General features: G+C 36.2%; 1 protein-coding gene across 1 annotated transcript in view; it reads right to left on the reverse strand.

Moving 5' to 3' along the window:
- The window catches only part of VEPH1 (ventricular zone expressed PH domain-containing 1), a 283,060-nt gene that overhangs the window by 34,371 nt on the left and 227,448 nt on the right, over positions 1–21,241 (reverse strand). Inside the window, exons 10-11 of the mRNA XM_008578689.1 lie at positions 20,576–20,715; positions 17,475–17,609 (exon numbers count right to left, since the gene is read on the reverse strand). Coding sequence (XP_008576911.1) covers positions 17,475–17,609; positions 20,576–20,715 — 275 coding nt within the window. The remainder of the gene's footprint in view (positions 1–17,474; positions 17,610–20,575; positions 20,716–21,241) is intronic.

Genomic DNA, 21,241 nt, shown 5'->3' on the forward strand with positions numbered 1-21,241 from the left:
TGACAAAGGTGATACTTAAAAATAAGATTTTTTTTTTTCTGCTGAGTGGTATGGTATAAAGAACATAGGTTTTGGAGCCAGAAGATTAGAGTTTGGGCCTTGCCTCTGTCATTCACTGGCAGTTCTTGGGAAACTATCTTAATTTCTTGGTGCTTCTAATGTGCTCCCCAGACTGTAAAACTACTAGGGCCCCTAAGCTGTCTGATTCAGGGAGCTGTTGCCACAATCAATTCTTCGATAATTATACTCCTTTGTAAACTGTAGAGAAATAAGAAAAAGTAGTGATAATGATGATTACTTGAGTAAAGCAAGATAAGAAGATCCTTTTTATGCATGTAAAATGTACTGTTTTGGGTCTCTTAGTTAGATAAGTACATGTAAATCTTTCTGAAATGAATGACTTGTTTAAGAAGCACTGATGTTAGGCGCCTGAGAAACATATTTAGTTTTCTAAAAGCAAGTAACATACTTATTTGTCTGTGTTTGTTAGTTTGTCGTCAAACCTAGGAGCACTGGATGTAATCAGATGCAAACATAGAGAGATGTAATGTATGTGAACATTTCAAAGGGGAGAAGTGACATGTGCAGGCTTGATGGGGCCATAATGAAATGCACAAATAGAAATACACATAGAAATATGCATGGGTAATGGTGTAACAAGATGCATAAATGGATCGGTGGAATGATAAAGGCATTGGGGGGTATAATGTGATTTATAAATGGGAGCATTAAATGGGGAGGACGGGAAGGGCAGGTTGTGATTAGAAGCAGAGAGAAAGAATGCAGGCCCATGCATGAATGGAGGAGCTAATGACATGTGCATGATGAGGATGTAATGAGATAAAAATGGAATGGCATAATGAAGTTCACAGATGGAGGGTGTAATGAGCTGTGTAGAAAGGAGGGAATAATGACAAGCATGAAAGGAAGGATTTAATACTGCGAATAAAGAAATGGGCATAAGAAGACGTGAGGACTGAAAGAAGAAGCAGAAAAAAAAGGACATTAGAGAATGGATGGGAAATAACAAGGTGCGCCAATGAGCACCCTAATGAGATGCTGAAATGAAAAGGTGCAAGGATGGGTGCCCGTTTAGGGAATAATTAGACATACACACGGGAGGATAATGAGGTACCCGGCCTGATCAGACACAGACTATAGCATTCAGCTCTTACTAAGGAGGTGAAAAACGGAAAGAAAAAAAAAAATTCAGAGCAGAGCCAAAAAGATATCTAAATCCAGAAAAGAGAAGAATAAACAGGTGATTTAACCACAGCCTTGGAAGTTTACGAAGTAGTAGTTTTATAGTTGCTGTTTATAGGGCACGTATTCTGTGCCAGGTGCTCTGCTAGGTGTATAACTAAACGCATCATCTCATTTCACCTTCCTCACAATCCTGTGAGGGAGGGGGATTTGTTCCTGGTTTGTAGATGAAGAAATTGAGCAGTGAGGTTAACTGACTCTCTCCGATTCCCAGAGCATGTCAGTGGTTGAGATGTGATTCAAGTCAAGTCAATTGGATTCCAATTGCTTTTGCCTCTGTTTCGGTGTTTTTTAAGAGGAGGCTGTGGGACCTCCTGCCTCGAATCACCAGGATCACTTGTCAAAGATGCAGACTCACAAGCTCACCCCAGCAAGTGTTATTTGCAAGATCTGCAGAGGACTCAGGAACTTGCATTTTTAACAAGCTCCCCAGGGACCATTACATGCGCTAAGGTCTGGAAAAAGCAGTGCTAGAGTGGGTGGCAATCAAATGCTGCTATCAGCTCAATGAAAGATCATGAAGAAAGGGGCTTATGTACAGCATGAAGAATTTAGGTTGCTTACAGGGAGACTGTCTATTGGTAGAAAGAGTTACCAGACCCTGGAGTGAGGCATCAAATGATTCTGCGGACTGCCATTTAGTAGAGTTTTTTTTTTTTTTTTTTTAAGTCCCTTTCCCTTCAGATAGGTCTTCAATAGGAACTTGAAATTATATTGAACATAATATAAAAATTTAAAAAGTATTTAATATAATTAGATTCTAGGAAATACTTGTTTACTAAATTAAAAAAATAAAAATTATTCCATATTCCTGCAATCTCTAAGGGGAAGAGGGTAATGTGTCCTTAGAACCAAAAGTTTGCCAGTTCAAATGCAACTTTCAGGGTTCTGAAATTAAAAGCAAATAGTGCCACTGATTGTTCTCTTTCTTGATGTATCTAGTTTTGAGATATCTAAATCGCTATGATTTTTTAGGGAAAAACCAGAATTTATATTTTGAAATGAGTGCTAAAGTTGGATGACTACTCACATTTTAGTGACATAGCTTCTGCTCAAAACCTTTCTAGAAGTCTCTTTTGAAATTGTTTTTAGAGTGTATTCGTGAGCCACACAAGAAAACAGGTTTCCTTACTTTAGTGAAATCCAGCTTTTACCTGGAAAAACTATTATTCGGTTTGATCCACCTCTTTTTATAATACACCTGGGCTCAGATAAATTTGGGGCTATTTGTGAAAATAAAATTCGTTCTCAAAAGATGGAGCTTTTGTCATGACTGAGAATATATAGTCACAAAACATTTACTGAGTATTGCTGTGCCTCAGGCCAAGGTCGGTGCTCGAGGATACAGACATGAATAGGAAGACCCTGATCCCACAGCCTATGGGAGGCACAAAGACATTAAAATCAAACTATTCTGCAGTACATTGACTACTTTATTGACATAGGTATGAAAGCTTATGGGAACATGGCTGAGGTGGCCATTCATTTTGTTTGGAGGAGTATTGAAGAGGAAGGACAATAAAATATACTAGCTACCATTTATTGAGCTCTTACTATATGCCAGTGACTGTTTCAAAGATTTTACATGTATTATGTTTTTTAAGTCATAACATCCTTGTGAAGTGGGTATGGTTATTTTCTGCACTTTGCAGGTAAAGATGGAGCAAAGAGGAGTTAAATAAAAGAGCTGGTAAGTAAGTGGTGGAGGGAAGATAGAGAGCCAATCCTGAGCTTCTAGCTACCACTCTTTCACGCTGCACCAAGAGAGGTGCTGTTTATTCCAATAGTTTAGTGCCCAATGTTTGTAGGCATTCATGCAATATCCACAATAACAGCAAGGGAAAAACAAAAACATTTTACTCCCACACTGATTATTTAAAAAAAGAATCCAAAGCACGGTTGGATTAGAACAGACATTTCAGAGGGACTGCATACCTCTGTTCCCCCAGGAATAAAGTTATTTCGTTAACTATTTCTAAAGATTTTTTTAAAAATTTCCTTGACTGATGCAGAACATCTGGCTGACTGTGAAGGAATGTTCATGACAGTAATAAAATTGACATGCTTCATTATAGGACAGTCTGGCTTGTGAAACATGAAGGAAATACAGTACAGGTGATAAACCGGGATTTCAACTAAATTGAGAAAACATTTCTATGCCAACTGAAAATTTTTTAAAAAGCATATGTACAGCATAAGTACAGTATATGTGGACAGTGATTAAGAAGGTATGAATAGTAGTGTATATAGTTAGCCACGTGTAAGGCTAGTAATTTTCTAAAAGGGATAAGAGGATTCAAAAACAAGGACTATAATACAACAGACCAATGTATAACAGTGGAAACAAATCTGATTTCTAATGGTGAATAGAACTGTCACTTAAGTTCAATGTGTTTATAAAATCATGTGCAATCACTTAATATAATGGGTTGTGTGTACAGACTTGTTTAAATGGGGGGCCCTGATGTATAGCTGTCAAGGGAAAACAATGAATTCAAATTAAGGTAGAGATAATATTTAGGGAGGCAAAGTTTAGAATTTGGCTGAACTTTCCAACTCCGTGGCCTTAAGTCATCAATAAAAGTCATGCTTGTCAATGTCTCTAAGGGTCATGCTATGTCTCTCAAGTACTCTTTACCTTCGAATCTCTCCTGTGTTAATCACATAAATCCCAGCTGACTACTACGTGGCTACAGTGGAGGAGTGAGTGCAGTGATATTACAGAAACTGTGATAATAATTCATCTTGTGCTTCAGCTAAACCTTTCCCAGTGTTACCCAGCATTGCAAGCCATATCCACGGAGCATGGTATAAACATGGCCGTGATCAGCTGACCTCATCTTGCTGTTGTTATCTATCCTCCTTCACTGTGGCCAGCTGTGTGATGGATGCTCCTGTGCTGTTGTTTCAAAGGGTGTAGTAGAGTCTGTTTTGGGGATAGGAGGAGAAGAAGGTTCTTGTGTAGAGAAACTCAGCACAGATCCAGCATCTTCTTCACTTAGAATAACTTTTTTTTTTCTTTCCTGGGCTCTAAAGACCATCTTTCTCCTTCCCCAATTGCTTTTCCTATGTATAGATGCTTCCTTTTCAGCATTTAAAATTTTCTTTTTTGGTTTACATCTTTACCTTCCATCTTCCCAAACTACTCAACCAAAAGACAAAAATCCAAGCCTGGATCAACTCCATCTCAGCCTCTGAACAGCTGGTCATGGCTGGAGAAAATCAGATCTCCATTTTACGTCAAATCCATAATCTCAGACTTCAAATGGTTGCTCTTCATTGCCTGACAGCCCTGCAGTATTTCTCTAGGAAGTTCATGGTTCCTTTCTCTCAGACTCTTCATGTCAGACCTTCTCTGTCCTCAAATCTCCCACATTCCACCCCTCCATTCCCTACCCCACTTTCAGCTGATGTTCTCATTTCTTTCACTGAAAGAGTTGAAAAGCCATGAAAGCATTCACTCATCTCTCCACCATGAAATCTACTAGTTGACCTGGAGCTGTATGCGATCACCTTTTCTCTCATCTGCCTCATTGATCTCATCCTCTTTATTGTATCACCCTAACAATTTACAAACATGTTCTGGGGGCTTTCACTTTAAACCATCTCCATGACCCCTCCACTTACCAACCCATTCAGCACCAAACTTCTCAGTACAGCTCTCTACATATGTTGCGTTTCCTTCCTCATTCTGTCCTTCTTGTTCCCCTACCTACTCCTTTCTGGTCCTTGCCCTTAAAACTGTTAATATTCTTTCCAAGTTGTCCACTTGGATGGACACTTATCTTGATCTGGCTGTCGAATCCCATACAATTCCTTTCTCTCTCCTTGGATGCTCTTAGTATCTGTGACCTCTACACTTTCTGAATTTCTCTTGTCTCTTGGCCAACTTCTGGACTCAGTCCTGAACTGGGCCCTTCTCCTCTCTATACTCTCTTCTTCGATTGCTTTAACCTTCCTATGGTTTTCATCATCTGTATGCTGATGATGCCTTCATCTATATTTCTGGCCTAAATCATTTTATATTTGAATACCCAACTGCCTACAGCACAATTTCACTGGGACATCTCACAGGCATTTGACAATTAAGATGTCCAAAGATCTTGCTTCCCAGCCCCCTTCCTTCTTGCCCATTCCCAAAGCTAATTCCTCCCAGTTTTACCCACCTTAATAAATGATACCACCATGGAAGAAACTTGCCATCAGCCTTGATTCATCACTTTCCTTCACCCTTATACCCCATCCATTAGCTAGTTATGTTACTTTATCTCCAAAATTTATATTGAATATGTCATTTATTTCTATCTCTATGAGTACCATCCAAATTCAAGCTACTCTCTTCTCCCACCTGGATCAGCAATAGTCTATTCTGTGATCATCCTAACTCTATTTCTGTCCCTCTCTGATTTAGTCTTCACACAGCAGACTGAGTGTGCAATGGACTGAAGCCTATACACCCCTCCCCTCCAAGTTCATATGTTGAAATCCTAACACCCAAGGTGATGTTGTTGGAAGGTGGGGTCTTTGGGAGGAGATCAGCTCTTGGGGATGGAGCCCTCATTGATGGAATTAGTACCCTTATAAAACAGGACCAAGAGTGGCCCCTTGCCCCTTCCACCATGTGTGAACACAGCAGGAAGGCACCACGCATGAGCTAGAAAGCAGCCCCTCACCAGACACTGAATCTGCCTTGATTATTTTCCAGCCCCCAGAACTATGAGAAAGAAATGTCTGATGTTTGTAAGTCACTCGGTCTATGGTATTTTGTTATAGCAGCCCCAACTGACCAAGACACTAGGTAATGTCTGCTGAACAAATTCTTCAGTGGTTTCCCATAGACTGCAGTGAAAGCTATGCTCCTTGCCATGATCTGCAAGGCCAGGAGTGACTAACTCTCCAGCCTTCATTCTCCCTTTGTTCACTGGCTCTCCCCTGGTCCTTTCACTTCCAGTGCTGAGGAAGGGGAGTGTGACTCACTCCTGGGTGACTGGGAGACAGGAAGATGAAAATATTAGAACCTTCACTTTTATTTACTTTTTACCTCACCCTTTAAAGTTTCTATTTTTTGAATATGTTTCATAATGAAAAAACAAGTGTGTGAAATAATGCATGTAAACAGTTTATAAGTAAATGAGTATGCACATATTGAAGGTTCTTGCTCAAAATTTTTTTTCTGATGGGATGTGTGACTTAAACTTGGAGGAGAATACTCTAATACACCAAGGTTTTTCCTTTTCCTTATTCTTGCTTTTTTGTTGTTTTTGTGTTTTGGTCTCAAAGCCTTTGTGCAAATGGTTCTCTTTACCAGGGAAACTCATGACATCTGCTCAGAGAAGCCTTCCCTGACATCCAACAAATGCTCACTTTCTCCAGGCATTTTATTTTTTTACAGTATCTTTCAGTGTGAAACTGTGTATTTGTTTACCAGTATTTTGCTTGTCACCATGAGGGCAGGGACCATGATAGTTTATGTCCAGTTTCTGCACAGGGCTTGGCATAGCGCAGGCATTTGCAAAAATATATTTTTGGCAGAATGAGTGAATTTGGAGTTACATTTACCGAGATTTCACTGTGATTCTTTTTTTTTTTTTTGTCTCCTCCATGTTCTTGCTCATGCCATTCTTCCTACATGGAACCGTTTCCCTCTTTTTTAAATACACTCGAAGTCTGTATTTTGATGTCCACCACCTCCCAACCAGCTCTCTCCCTGAGCAAGAAGCATCCCAAACATTTGCATCTGGGTCCACATTCCACCCTCAGTCTGCCACCCAAACCTCTTGCCTCCAGTTCCTAATCATGACTTGCAGTCTTCATTTAGTTTACCCTCTGGTCACTGGATTAACAACCCCTTGGCCTGGCTTTTTTTGGATAGACTCTTATTCACACCTTTAAAAATCTTTACCTCACCTTTACTACTACTTAGATACTTACTGCCAGATTTTCCTGGTTCTGAGCTCATAGCCACAAAGCCTAGAAGCCCCCACCCCCATCTAGACTTCTGAAACCACAAACCCCACTCCCATCTAGCGTGCTCTGGAAGGGAGTTCAACATAGCTAACCTCTCTCAAACACTGAGTCACACCACTCTCCCTGGAGGCTGACCTTCCACAACACATGTCGTTTACATCACACTTGCAGACTTCAATTTCTCACTAGACTTTGGATCATTACATACTACATATATAAGCCCACCCCTTATTTGCTTACTTATGCATTTATTTATTCAAGCACATTAACACCTTAATTCGAAACACTAGATCTAAGCCTTTGGGAGCATCAGAAGGTCTGCTTTTGTTCCACTTCAGTTTTATTCATGCTTTGACACTACAGCCAGTCACCCTGGGAACTGTCAAGTATGTTTGCAGTGATGTGGACTGAAAACAAATCTCCAAATGTTAGCCAGATGGGGCACATTTTATTTTGGCAGTAAATTTAATTTATTATTATTTTTTGTTTCCATAATGGGCATAGTTTTGAGAGCTCATTTTTATGGCATATGGAATTTCCCCATGCTTTGGGAACTGGAACACGTGTGTCAATAAAAATGTTTTTTTCTCTCAAATTCTAGCCTTTTAGCAATTCCCCGATCAACGTGGTCAACTATCTGGTCCTCTGATAATCAGAGTGCCACTGCCTCTGAAAGGCTGGGCAGCACATGTACTGGAATGGAATTATTAATAGTAATCTCTAGTTGCTCTGTGGAGGTCCTTCTTATTTCTTCAACAAATCAACTAGTTTTCCATTCTCCTTCTAAAATCCTTGTTTTATACTGGAAATTGATTATCTTGGATTGAATTTTTTTAAGTAAACTGCACATTTGCCTAAAGTAATTTTTTTCTTGATATTTTAAAGAAATGCATACTTAGAGAAAATTTAGAAAGTGCTAATCCCATCAACCAGAGCTAACTGTCGTTAACATGTTGTATTTCCTTTGGTTGTTACAATGGGAAATCTTCCAAATAATATTCTTTATATAAATAACTTTGTATCCAGAAATATGGTATGTACCATAAGTATATTTCAGGTCATTAAACATTTCTAGTAAACATGACTTTTCATGGTTTCTTAATATTCTTTTGTACGAATGTATAATAATTTTATTCTCTCATTTTTAGATACTTAGGCTATTTACAAATCACTCCACAATATTTTTGTGTGTGCGTGTGTGTGTCTTAGGTTTTGTACACATTTCAGATTATTTCTTTAGAACAGATTCCTAGAAATGGAATCACTATGTTACAGGATATGAATATTTTTAAGACTCTTGACCTGCATTGCTAAATTGCTTTTTAGAAATGTTGAAATAATTTACACTCTAACTAGAAATGTGTGAGTGTCTACACTCTCTTACTCTACCAGCAATGATTACTGTGTTTTAAAAAATAGGTTTAAAAGGGTAACTTGTTATTCTGTGACTACTTTGACTACTATTGATGCTAAACACTTTCTGGACAGAGTCTCCTTTGAGTATTTGCTCATGTTCTTGGCAATTGATCATTGATTTGCATAAACTTATATGATCTTAAGGATATTAAACCTTGTCTTTCATGCTTGTTACAAATATTTTCATTTTAAATTATTGTGTATAACATGTTTTGCTTTTTATAAACTATATTTTTATGTAGGCAAATCTATCAATCCTCTACTCTTTGACATTACTTCTAGGTTTAATTAAATTAAATTTAAAAAGAAAGAAACAAAGACAAAAAAAAGCATGTGCAAGGATAATGTAACAAACACCCATGTACCTGCCAGCCAAACTTAACAAATGCTAATATTTTGCTTCTGAATATTTAAAAATAAAATTACAGATGAAATTGAGATCGCCTTAATTTCCTTCCCCAGTAACATTTTCATCCCTCCTTTCCCCACTTCCTCCTTATCCAAAAGCAGCCCCATGAATTTGAATTTGCTATGCTTCTAAATATGGTGTATTCTTATCATGAATTTGGAATGCTTCTAAATATAGCATATTATTATCACAAGTATATGTACTCATAAGTAATGCATAACACTGCTTGATGTGTTTTAAACATTCGTACAAGCTATCATACTAATCATATTTAACTTGCTTATTAAAACTCAATATTATATTTTCAAGATTTATCCAACGTTATCACATATAGGTCTAATTAATTGACTTTCACTGACTACAGCATGACTATACCACAACAATTTTCTCCATTCCTCTATTGATGGACATTTGTATTGCTCTTGATTTTTTCCCTTCAAACAATGCTGCAGTTAATATCTCTGTACATGTTTCCTGATGCAGGTATGTGAGAGTTTCACCTAGAAAAGGAATTGCAAGATAATAGGGTATATGAATTTATAATATAACCAGCTATTGCCAGACTTTTCTTTAAAGAAGGTTGTAAATGAAAATTTGTCTTAAGCCTTGTGTAGGACAGAACAGTTTTGCTTATGCACCTCCTCGTGCATAAGCATTTTTCTGATAAGTTTTAAATGGAATTAAGACTTCTGGACAGCTATACTGTCCACCTTGACTGCTAGCTAGCTATAAATCATGAGTCTAATTAATAATTATATATGTATTTTTTCTTAAGTATTTTTTTCTAAGTAGTTATGCCTGTTTTATTCCCATCAGTGGTGTATGAACATTTCCATTTTTTCACATCTTTGTCAAGACTTGTATTGCCACAATTTTTAATTTTTGCTAGTCTGATCATTGTAAAATGGCATAACCTTTAAAAAAATTTAAATTGATTACTTCAATGATTTTTACTAAACATCTTGTCTTATGTGTTTTGGCCATTTGAGTTTTCTGTTCAGTGGATTTTTTGTTCATGTTCTTTGCCCATTTTTGTCTTGGGTTGTCTGTCTCTGCTGACTTGTAGGAGATTTTTGTGTCCATTATACATATTTCTAATGCTTTCTCCCAGTTTTGTGCTTGTATTTTAACTTTGTTATAGTGTTGTGTTTTGTCATATGGAAATTAAAATATTTTACATAGTTCTATTTATTTATATTTCCTTTATGATTTCTACTCACTTATGTCTTAAATCCTTTCTTATCCTGAGGTCAGAAAGACAACTTTTGATATTTTATTCTAATTGTTGTAAGATTTCACTGATTACCTTTAGGCTTTTAATTTAAGTGGAGTTAATTTATTCAGTGTCTAGGAGGGATCTAATTTTATCTTTTTAGTCTGGAAAGTCACATGTCCTCACACTATTTTAAAAACATTTAATTTTCTCTTCACTGATTTGAAATCCCCCTTTCTATCAAAATTTGGTATATGCTTGAGACTATCTCTGGACACTTTATTCTTTACCATTGATTTATCCCTGCAGCAGTATTCACACCTCATCTTATAGTTTTAGAATAAGTTTTCTTTTACTAGTAGAAAAATTTCCTCCTCTATGTTCTTTCTTAGAATTGTTTTGTCTATTCTAAATTTAGGATCAGCTTGTCAAACTCCATGAAGAAATTCTGTTGCTGTTATGATTGGAAATGAAATTCTATTTATACTTTAATTTGGGAGAAAATTTCCCTTTGTGTGATAATGACTGTTCCTACCCATAAGAAGGGCATATCTTTCCATTAATTCAAATCTTTTAAAAAATCATTTTATTAGTATTTAAAAATTTTTCTTTACTAAAGAGTTTCACATCTTATATTTATTCCTAAGTACTTATAGGCTTTATTGCTATTATAAATAGTATCTTTTTACTGAATTTTCTAATCAGTTATTACTCACATATATTATTGATTTTATATGTTGCTCTTATATCAGATAACTTCATAGATCTTCCTTATAAGTTGTAAAGGCTAGCCTTGAACTAGAACTTGAATGTTCTATACAAATAATCTTATCATCTATAAATAATTTCTCTCTTTCTCTCTTTTTCTCTCTCTTTCTATATCTCTCTCTCCTTCTCTCTTTGATTTTTTTCTTTCAATCCTTATAGCTCTTATATGATTTTCTTGTCTTTGGGTAAGACCTCCAGTAAAATGTTAAATGTGTGGATGATAGGAGGCATGCTTGTTTGATTTCTAATTACAGCAAATGACTTTAAATTTTTTCTATCTGTTTAAAGTTAGTTCTAGGGTTTTGATGTCTGTTCTCTCTCTTTTTTTTTTTTTTTGGTATGTTTTTAAAAAAGGACTTAACTTGTTTTATATGTAGTTAAACAATTAAATATATGCATTAACCAATTCTATGTATATATCTGTGTTCATTTCTGGACTCAATAGTCTGTTCCATTTATCTGTATGTTAATTTTTCCTATAAAAATTAAGTGATTTAATAATAACAGTTTTATAGTATGTTTTAACATTTAGGGAAGTTCTCTTTAATTTTTTTTCCCCCGCCTCGAAAATTTTCAAACTGGTCTCACCTGTTTATCTTTCTGGTTATATTTTACCATCACTTCATAAAGTATCAAAAATCATCCTGCTAGAATCATAAGGTATCAAAAATCATCCTGCTAGGTTGACTCAGTTAAACTGTTAATTAACTTAGGAAGTATTAACATCTCTGTAATATTCATTATTTCCAGTCAGGAACGTGGTATGTTACTATGTTTACTGAAGTCTTATTTCTCTCCTTCGCTCTGTGGCTTTGAGAAAATTAATCTCTTTTCTACTTAGTTTACTCATTTGTAAAATGGGAATAATAATGCCATCTATCTCATAGTTCTGATGTTGGGATTATGTGAAATAATTGATATTAAGTGCACAGGACAGTGACTGGCTGATATGGATTGTGTCCCCCAAGTTTTATGTATTAGTAGCTTGATCCCACTGTGACTGTTAAGAGGGTGGGAAATCCTATTACACTAATTGAAAGGTGGGGCCTTGAAGAGGTGATTAGTTCCGGAGGACCAGGCCTAGTGAATGGATTAAAAATGGTGGTCATGGGCATGGTTTTGAAGCCTTAAAAGGAGAGTGCATGAGGGACTAGCTCTTTCTGCCCCATCATTCTCACCATGAGACCCTGTGTCCCCAAAGAAGGCCCTCACCATAAGTGTTCCCTGGACTTTGGACTTTCCAGCCTCTGAAACTGTAAGCAATAAATTTTGTTTTCTTTGTAAGTCACCCAGTTTCAAGTATTTTGTTATAAGCCACAGAAAAGGACTAATACATTGGCACATTCTAAATACCCAGTAAAAGTTAATTATTGTCATTATTAATATTATTTCCAATAGTTTTTCTTTTTATTCTCATATTATCTGAATGTTGATTTTTATCTCTGTATTTCAAATAGTATACTCCTTATGTCTGTCTTGTGTTAGATTTATTCAAAATGTTGTTGTTATTATTTTTAATGCCTACTGTGAGCCAGGCATGCTCTTCAGATATCCAGTGTTCTATAATGAACAAGACAGACAAGAACCTTGCTCTAATGGAGATTGTAGTCTCATGTTAGCTCTTACTTTTGAAGTTCTCTGGTGCATATATATATATTTTTGGTGGCTGGTCAGTAGGGGAATCTGAACCCTTGACCTTGGTATTACAAGGCTGTGCTCTAACCAACTGAGCTAACCAGGCTCATACTTTTGAACAACACTAAAAAACAGAGGTTATGGTGAATATTCTGATTTTATCTGAGTATTTAATAAAAACATCTTTGGTAGTTCACCACTAAGCATAATTTTTCTGTTGCTATAAGACAAATATTTATCATATTAAGAAAGCATCTTTCCACTGCTAGTTAGTAATAGTGCTTATTCATTTTATTCAGTCACCACCTATCACTGAGTTCCTGTTATAGGCTAGCTGATGCTCTGGGTGCTGGGTGTACAATGACAAGCACATGTTCTCTTGGAAAACTAGTCTAATTAGAGAAACAGACATTAATAAAATTTTTATACAAAATGTCTGATGGATTTTATCAAATGCCATTTAACTATCTAAAGGTGATCATTTTTTCTTATTTGAGCTATTGAACTGATATTAAATTGTACCAATATTAAACTATTCTTATATTTTTGTACCTTAAAAAATATCACATTATATAAGGATTTTCACACTTCAACTTCTGTGTGAGATTGATATATAGTTTCCAAATTTTATAATGAAAATCCATGTTTGATATTTGGAGAATGTTTTCTGATAATGTTGGTCTGATCAAACTAGAAAAATACAATAACTTGAGAGATGATTCTTCAGGTTCATTTTTCTGCCTCTATTATGGACTTCTCTTAGTGCATCTAAGATGGATTTGAATTTGTGTTATTTTTGAGAGAAAGAGAGAGGTTCAAAAGAGAGAAATACTGGTTAGAACTCAGAATATTAGCCAGCATTTATGAGAGATCACAATGTGCAGCCACTGTCTTGCGAGTTCTGTATATATTACCTCATTCAATCCTCAAAACAGCTCTATGAGGTAGGTGCTAATATCTGCATTGTACAGATAAAAACTGGGGCACAGAGACAAAGACTGCAGAACTGGTAAGTGGCAGAGCCAGATTTTATATCCAAGTAAACTGATGTCAGAGCTGACATGCTTATCTACTCTGTGTAAATAAAGAAAGGTAGGTTATGTTGCCATAAACTTCAGTTTTTTATTTATTATTATTAAGAATATTCATGAGATACAAAGCTAAGTGGCACCCCTCGTGCCCATGATGTGAGGGTCAGATTCATTCTGGGGGCATACCCATTACCAGAAATTACTTTTGCACCCCACGTCCCCACCCAAATATCTCCCAACCTCTGTCCCCCTCCCCTCTCCCCCTGACTCTGCTTTGTAGCCCTAGGAATGTTCCCTCCCTCTGTAAGATGACAGTGCTACTATGGTCTTTCTTTCCTTCCTTCCTTCCTTTCTCTCTTAGCTCCCACATATGAATGAGCACATGTGGTATTTATCCCTTTGTGCTTATTTCACTCAACATAAGTTTCTCCAGGTTCATCCATGTTGTTGCATATGGGAGTATTTCATTCTTTTTTATGTCAGAGTAGTATTCCATGGTATATATATACCACAGTTTCCTTACCCAATCATCCATTGATAGACATTTAGGTTGGTTCCAGGCATAACACCACCTGACTTCAAATTATACTACAAAGCTATTGTAACCAAAATAGCATGGTACTGATATAAAAATAGACATTCAGACCAATGGAGTAGAATTGAGAACCCAGAAATCACTCCTCAGGCTTATAGCCTTCTGATATTGGACAAAAGCAACAAAAATCTACATAAACTTCAGTGTTTTACAAGACAAAAGATTGTTTCTTTCTCATACAAAGTATGTGGTGGGACTGGTGGCTCTCCAGGGCAGTAGTCCTCCATGTGGTGGCTCATAATTCCAGGCCGTTTCCATCTCAATATCAACATTTATTTCTGCAATCACCACGGCAGAGGAAGAGAAGGAACACAGGGAATCACACACTGGCTTTTAAAAGCTTCCACTCACAGTGACACATATCCCCTCTCATATTTCATTGGATAAATTAGCAAGTTACATGGCCAAACCTTACTTCAATAGGCAGGGTCATGTGATCCTCTCCTGTGCCCAGAGGAGAGAAGCACCAGATGTACTGGTGACAGCCCTGATATCACCCTAGTGTGCTCCCTGGCTCTAGCTCTGCCACTGACCTTCAACAGGTCCCTTTGCTTCCAATTTTAACACCTGGAAAATAACAGGATTCATTTATCTATTCAATTGATACCTATTTATTGAGAGCCTACCATGGGCAAAGCACTGTGTGACCCTGGCAATACAATGGTTAACATAGCAAAATCCCTTCCTTCACACATTTTGCAATTTAATAGATAACTTAATGATAATTTCAGCTCTGAAATTCCATGATTCTATTATAAAGCTACCACAATAACAAGCCTTCCATAATGTTATATTCTAGATACTCAGGCATTTTATCAGGAGTTCCTTCTTCCTTGTGTGCCTGAATCCACTAGGCTGCAGTAAAGCTTCATTACAGCAGCAGATACACACATGTTCATCACATACGAGTCACTAGTCTATGTATATATTGGCACATATTGTAAAAACTAAGCAGGCTTTGTACGATTCTCACAGTTATTTTGAATTCAGCGGGCAGAACACTTCGTAAAAAGTAGGAGAAAATCAATTCGATTGAGAAATACCTGGGCAGATAATTATGCCATGTAATTACATTATATTTTCTATTACTCATGAATAAGTGAAATTATAAAACTTTGAAAATTTCAAAAAATTTTAGCTTACAGTTAATTTTTCTCTAGAGAAATATTTATTGGTATAAAATAGAAGAAATATGAATAATACTTATGAGCATGCACAAAACTATTTTGCCAAGTTTTTTTTTAAATCTCTTAGGGCTTGAAGCAGCCTGCCAAATTTTAATTTACTAGTTGCCTCTAGTTAAAATATAATTTACAATGAAAAATTTATGAGAATTTGAGGCATTGTCTTTAAACATGATTCAACAGTTGAAATTTTGAATGAAATGTGCAAAGAATTCCATTTTACTTCACACTGATGCAATTGTGGCATTTCCTTTATTTTTAATACTGCATGTTAAATTCTTAAACCAAAGCCAAGAACAGTGATGCAAGAGTTGGACGTATCTGTAGTGTCTTTAATATAAATAAAATTCTGATTAATCACACCAATTTCTCATCCTGTTACAACTCTTCAGCACTAAAGAGGGATTGAATTAGTTTCACATCATAGCAGTTTTCAATTAGTTAATTTGCTACTTGTTTATACTTTGAATTTCTTTAATATTGGCATGTTTGGTCCCCTTTTTAATAGTAAAACAAAGACAGAGGCTATGGTCAAATACTCTGAGAACCTCTGGATTGCCCAGTGAGCATCCAATGCTTACTATTTGACTTTCTTGAAGGCAATAATCAGAATCTCTGAGTATGGAAAGGACTTATAGAGAGAAGCTGGTAATATTTACTAGAAGAGATCAATAACCATTCTCTGCTCTCAATACATATATTCCCCTTGAGTGATCCAGTCTACTGCCATAACATCAAGTGTTTCCGTGTGACTCCTAAGTCCATATATCTGGTCATGGTTTTCTTTCTGAGGTCCAGACTGGCATTTCAACCACCATCACTGCCTGATATCCACACAAACAGCTTGGATGCAAAGTGTGAAAACAAGAATGCTTTATCTTCTTCCCGTCTGTTAACTTCTTTTGTGGTCTTTTTCAGGGTGGTATTGTCATCCATTTGGCTGAACAGTGCACCTGGAGTCATCCTTGATTCTTCCATTTTCCTTAATAGGTACCAAATCCTGTCGATTTGACTTTCTTAATACCTCTCCAAACCATCCTCTTCCTACAACTTCCAACTTTAGTTCAGGCCTTCTGTTTCAGTCCATTTGAGCTGTTATAACAAAATACCTGAGCCTGGGTAATATATAAATAATAGAAATTTATTTCTCACAGTTCTGAAGTTTCTCTCATGACTCACCTCCTAAATGCCCCACCTCTTAATACTATCACATTGGGGGTTAAGCTCCAAATGTGAATTTTGGAGGTACACATACATTCAAACCATAGCACCTTCATTTCCTACCTGATGACAATATCATCCTCCTAAGTAGCCATTCTTTCTCCAGTCAGGCTTCCTCTAATCATTCCCTGCTACACCCAGGCCTGTGAGTTTTCTCACAGGAGAGTCTGAGCATGTCAGTGAATCTCCACTGCTGGTTTCACTCTGTCCAGTGCATGGGACTAGTTCCACCCTCTATTTTCCCAGTTCAGCTGCCCACTCAAGAGGTCCCAGTCAACTGCGTCCTGAGAGTGAGGCCCAGTTTCCACACTCCAGAAGTGCTCTGCATCTCACGTCATGCTTGCCTGCCTCCGCAGAGCTCTGTGGTGACTGCACAGGACAAGGGAGTGAGAGGAGGCATGCAGGGAAGACATGAAAGCACCAAGAACTTGGAGCCGATCTCTGTTGCTCTTTCCTTTTCAGTCTTCGAGTCTACCATCTTCCTTTTCAAAACGTTTTCTACTCCATACTGAGCATGCAGTTTTTGTGTGGCTCTGAGTGGGCTGTATTGTGTCAGTCTGTGGGCCCCAAAGGGCAGTACCTCGTCTACTGCTACCACTTTGTCCTGAGTCCAGTATGGCACCACATGAAAACCATTACTTAATAAGTGTTTTTTGATAATGATAACAGAAGGAAAGAAGGAAAAACTTGAACTGTTAAGAGAAAGGCAACGATTTTCAAGGCAATCTTAAATCTTGGTTTAAATAACATGTCTGAGGAAGGAAGCATTTACCTTCTGCTGTGGAAACATGGACTCCATCATGGCCGTTTCAAAGCTGTGCACACCCCCTGCCTGGGTCTTGTCCCACAGAGAGCTGAGGAATTGCACAGAACGGCTCTGAGCTGACAGGGGCTCTGGAAACAGGCTCTGGAAGGGCGACAGAGAGGAAAACATGACCCTGTGTCTCTTGACCCAACAATATTGTTTGGCTGATTTCAAGGCGCTATTTCAACTTCATTTGAACTTTACCATGATTTTAATTTAAATGAAAGAATGAAGATTTATCTTGAAGATAAAACATATGATATGTATCAGGGCTTTCATTTTTTAAACAGAAAATTAAAATTATTTAACAGGATTTTCAAGGCAGTTGATATCGATCTCCATAAATATGTCTAACCTTTGTAAAATAGTGTTTATCTTGATGACCTCCCAAGAATGTTACTTCATTGGAAAGTGGTTAATGTAAATTTAAATGTTTATTTTATCAAAGATTGGGGAATTAGGGTGTATGATAAAAACTAAAGTACAAAATCGAGTCTATTTATACAGAGTAGATCGTGAAGAACAAAAATTCAATCACAAGAGTTCATTATGCAATTACTCAAATATGAACAGTGTGAGTGGATGTGTGGGGGAAATAAAAATACTTTAAATCCTGAAATGTATAATGGATGAATATTCTTAAGGCTTTAAGATAATTTCTCTAAATGCTGGGCAATAAAGTGGTTAAAGTAAGAAAATCACATTTACATATATTTCACTCAAGCTGATAAAAATCAATTTCTCAAAGGAAAATTTAAACTTGTGTTTGTATATTTAGTAATCAATAATGTGTCTAATAATTATTTATGTGTTCTGATGTTATACCTATAAATGGAAGAAGCCTTTCAATTCAAGAGAACAATTTTATAAAAACACATAGAACATCAAAAAGTATAAAAGGCCATTTATACACATATAATACCATATATATTATCCTTTATGTATAATGTATGAAAAAATAATGAGGTTGGCTTATAAAATCAGATTTTCTATGTCAACAAATGTCCAAGCATTGACTTATCTCTAGGTGGTCTTTGTATATGAAACTTCTATTTAGTTAATGAGAATTAATAAACATTTTTTCAGAAAAATCTCATTAATATCATCAAAATGAGCTGTTTCTAGTACTGAGTGGGAAAAAGTGGAGGATATTAAACTTTAAGCAAGTGATCCACAGTTTTAAAAAGTTTAAGAGCCAGTAACAGATAGATTAATTATGCAACACATAATGTGGACCCACCTGGGAATTTCCCAATTACTATCAGAAACTTATAAAGCACACAGTTTTTCATTTGAAGAAGAGCAGAACCTTATTTAATAAATCATCAACTTAAAGAGGCGCATTTAGACTGGAATCTGCGAATTTGAGAACTCCATGAATGTGTCAAGTTGACAGAAAAGAGAGAGTGTGGTCCAGTACACAAAACTAGTGCTGGGTTGTAATTACCAGGTCAAAGTTTGATTTTTATTTACCCCAAAGCCAGAATTCACCCAGAAGATCACACAATATGAAAGGTATGGAAAAAGAAAGAAACCACTATAGTAAAATGAACATAGAACAAACATAGCATAAAACAGATCCTTTTTGGTGATTTTGCTTAAAGAGAAAGACAAAGAATCAAACTAAGTCAAAGTAAGACTGAAGAGGGGAAAAAAACATGTTTTCTTGGTTTGTTCTCAGAAAACTTACAACTGTTAAGAACAAAGCCAAAGATGAAACCAAATACAAAATCACTGATGAAAACTATTTGAAAAATATAAGTAGAAGAAAAATAAAGTTCTTATTTTTAAAAAAGGAAGAAACTCGATGCTATTTTTAACATTCCCATTCAATTTGGTTCACATCGAAATATGACTTGTTCTCTGAGATGTTATTAAGTGTTCTTAAGAAGACTTACTATAGGAAAAAATGATATTTCTAAGGCATGCCCAACCTGTCTCTTTTCTTAATTACTCTGGTTCAACTTTATGATTATGATGTATTCAGCATTAAAACTTATTTTTTCCCAATAAGTCTGACTTGACTTTATAAAGAAATACAACTATCTGGTTGGTGACGTTTGTAGGAGCTATCACAGAGATATTTTACTAACAGAAGTAAATAAATGATCTTATCACTTGGGTAATTTTCAGTCATATTACAACATTTGCATTCTGTTTTTTCTGCCTCTGCCCTTCCTTCTCCTGTCTTTATCCCCCCATTTTATTTTTCAACACATGTGCAATAATGAAAAGCTCACCAGAACAGGGGCCAGCTGGTCTGAGTTCTGCCCTTCAGTTTTCTTATTTGTAAAGATGCTAAGATCCCTCCCATTACTAACATTTTATAATCTATATTTTATTTTCATGTGAGTTTAATGCATCTAAGAATGTGCAATAATGAAAAGCTCACCAGAACAGGGGCCAGCTGGTCTGAGTTCTGCCCTTCAGTTTTCTTATTTGTAAAGATGCTAAGATCTCTCCCATTACTAACATTTTATAATCTATATTTTATTTTCATGTGAGTTTAATGCATCTAAGATAAGTACTCGTATTTCCAAATAAGAATCCCATTTGATGCTAATATCTTTGCATCAAATTCTTCATTGTTAAGTTGAAAGTTTCTCTTTATGTAATTGTACCTATGTATATATGTTTTTTTAGATAAAAGTGACATTTCAGTATCTTAACAAAGTCAAAAAGGAACATTGACACTAAAAGTAATAGGAGATTGGAAGACTCTAGAGAAATAAAGTCTAGCTCTACATAAGGAGAGCTCTCCCCAAATAAGCTCATTTTGTTGTCGTTATTTAAAAGAAAGTATTTTCCCTTTTTGTCTTCTTTTTAAAAGCTAAGGATATTGAAGATATGAATAGCTTTGACCTACTGATTAAGAATCGAGGGTCTTTTATAAGGAAACTGTCTAAAAATATAGAAAATCCATGTTAAAAATCATTAATGAAATGTTTATGTATTGCCATTATCTATTTATCAACTCTGACCAAAGAATTCATAATTAAATAAAAATGATTATAAATCCATACCCCACCAGCTCATCAAGGAGCCTGATGAACATGAATCATACATACCTGCTGGAATAGAAACATGATCTGGATCCATGGCTGAGGTTCTTGGCTGATGAGAATAAAACTGGACTTACTGTATAGGCAGTAATGACCCTTCAGGGAGCAGGTGAAGAACAACTTTGCTACGCAACTTCTAACAGTATCTAAAAACAGATACACATAATGTAACACATTAGGTTCTTCCCAGAGTTACACAAACACCTTTAGAAAATACAGTTCAGTTTTCAGACTGTGAGCTAATAACTCCAAACAACTGTTTATTTGGGAGTGGATCCATTTTACAGAATGTAGAGTTAAATGAAGATGTTTTAAACAGATTGTATTCTATCTCTTTCTCTTGTTTTAATTAACAATGTGTGAAGAATCCTGAAATGACTTGAATCTTGAACCCATGGAAGGAAAAAACCTCTCACCAATAAAAGGGGAGATACCATGTTATTTTCATCGGATCGGACTCTTTGAAGTGATAACCTGAGAAGAATAAACACATGGATGGATGAATCTCAGGCATTTTCTGGCCATGAACCGTGGGTGCTGTTCTCTTGATTGTGAGGGGGACACAGAGACAGTTTCCAAAATAATTCTGGCCAGACGTGTGGGTTCTTGTGAACTGGCCCAGTCTGGTATGAAAAGTTCATCTTGAAGAGCTTCAGCAGGGAGCCTTAATGA

Source organism: Galeopterus variegatus, unplaced genomic scaffold (genome assembly GCF_000696425.1).
Source record: "Galeopterus variegatus unplaced genomic scaffold, G_variegatus-3.0.2 Scaffold1744, whole genome shotgun sequence".
Lineage (NCBI taxonomy): Eukaryota > Metazoa > Chordata > Mammalia > Dermoptera > Cynocephalidae > Galeopterus > Galeopterus variegatus.